We start from the raw sequence: 1373 nt of genomic DNA, 5'->3' as shown, positions 1-1373 counted from the left end.
AAAAAAAAAAAAAAAATAGAGACAGGGTTTTGGCATGTTGGCCAGGCTGGTCTTGAACTCCTGATCTCAAGTGATCTGCCTGCCTGGGCCTCCCAAAGTGCTGGGATTACAGGCGTGAGCCACTGTGCCTGGCCTGATCTGGATTTCTTGATAACTTGTTGCCAAGCCTGGTGGTGGGTGCTCAGCATTTCATACCAGCCCATTCACAGAAGAGCAAACTAAGGCCTGGGGAAAGGGCCTTCTGTGCTGAGGGCTGCCCTAAGGGTCAGAGGGAAGGCCAGGCCCGAGTGCAGGTCCACGTGACCCTGGAGAGGCCCCTTGCCTGCAGCCTCAGTCACCTGTGACATGGTAGAGGCTGGGAGGTGGAGTGTGGTCACACAGTTGGCGGAGCGGGGACGTCCCCTGGGGTGTCAGGGGATGTCTGTACAGCGGGCAGTGGCTGCAGGACAGGCCACGTGATTTGATTGTTCCCAGGAACCTCGCGTGGGGGTCTCTGGGGAAGGCCTGGACCCCAACATAGTCCAGCAGTCTCCTCCTTCTGGGACCCCTACCAGGGCAATCTCACATCTCCTTGAGTGGGGTACAGGAGTTCTTCCAAGTCACCAAGTGGATGCCAGGCCCACATCCTGGCCCAAGGACTCCGAGCTGGAGGCCTTTCCAGAGTGTGCCTGCATCCTCCTGCTACAGCAGCCTCAACCTCCCCAGCTCAAGTGATCCTCCTACTTCAGCCACCAGAGTAGCTGGGACTACAGACGTGTGCCACCATGCCTGGCTAATTTTTGCATTTTTTGTAGAGCCAGGGTTTCAACATGTTGCCCAGGCTGGCCTCAAACTCCTGGGCTCAAGTGATCCTCCCGCCTTGGCCTCCCAAAATGCTAGGGATCACAGGCGTGAGCCACCATGCCCCATTTGGTCTAAACATGTTTATTGAGCCTCTACTGCATTCTCGGGCTGGCCGGGGGCGGAGTCTGCGACAGTGACCCAGCCTGCCTTGATTTTCCCCATCCTCTTCCCCTCGGTGACTGGCAGGGGCAGGTAGAGGAGAGGCGTGAGGCTGGGGTACCCCTCCCCACTCTCCACCCACTCACTCTGTCCTCTCCCTCTTCTCCTCCTAGACAGAGATCACTCCACGCAGCCTGGGACGATGGGGAGGAAAAAAATCCAGATCTCCCGCATCCTGGACCAAAGGAATCGGCAGGTGAGTTCCACCGGGTGGAACAGTGGTTGGGAAAGACATTCCTAGCAGGGGGCGTGGCCTAGGCAAGGGGCTGACCTGACCAATTGAACTGCAGGGGAATGAGGAGGCATGAGGAGTCCTGATGCTGTGTCAGCATTTCTTTCTTTTCTTTTTTTTTTTTTTTTTTTTTTACGCT

At 56.4% G+C, this 1373-nt stretch overlaps 1 protein-coding gene across 2 annotated transcripts in view; it reads left to right on the top strand.

Moving 5' to 3' along the window:
- The window catches only part of LOC105547209 (myocyte-specific enhancer factor 2B-like), a 36808-nt gene that overhangs the window by 23844 nt on the left and 11591 nt on the right, over positions 1–1373 (top strand). For both annotated transcript variants that reach the window (XM_011990716.1, XM_011990721.1), the window contains one exon: positions 1116–1198. In XM_011990716.1, coding sequence (XP_011846106.1) covers positions 1116–1198 — 83 coding nt within the window. The remainder of the gene's footprint in view (positions 1–1115; positions 1199–1373) is intronic.

This window comes from Mandrillus leucophaeus, unplaced genomic scaffold, assembly GCF_000951045.1.
Source record: "Mandrillus leucophaeus isolate KB7577 unplaced genomic scaffold, Mleu.le_1.0 Scaffold11, whole genome shotgun sequence".
Classification (NCBI taxonomy): Eukaryota; Metazoa; Chordata; class Mammalia; order Primates; family Cercopithecidae; genus Mandrillus; species Mandrillus leucophaeus.
Note: the sequence above shows the minus strand (reverse complement) of the source record. Positions and strands in the feature narration are given on the sequence as shown.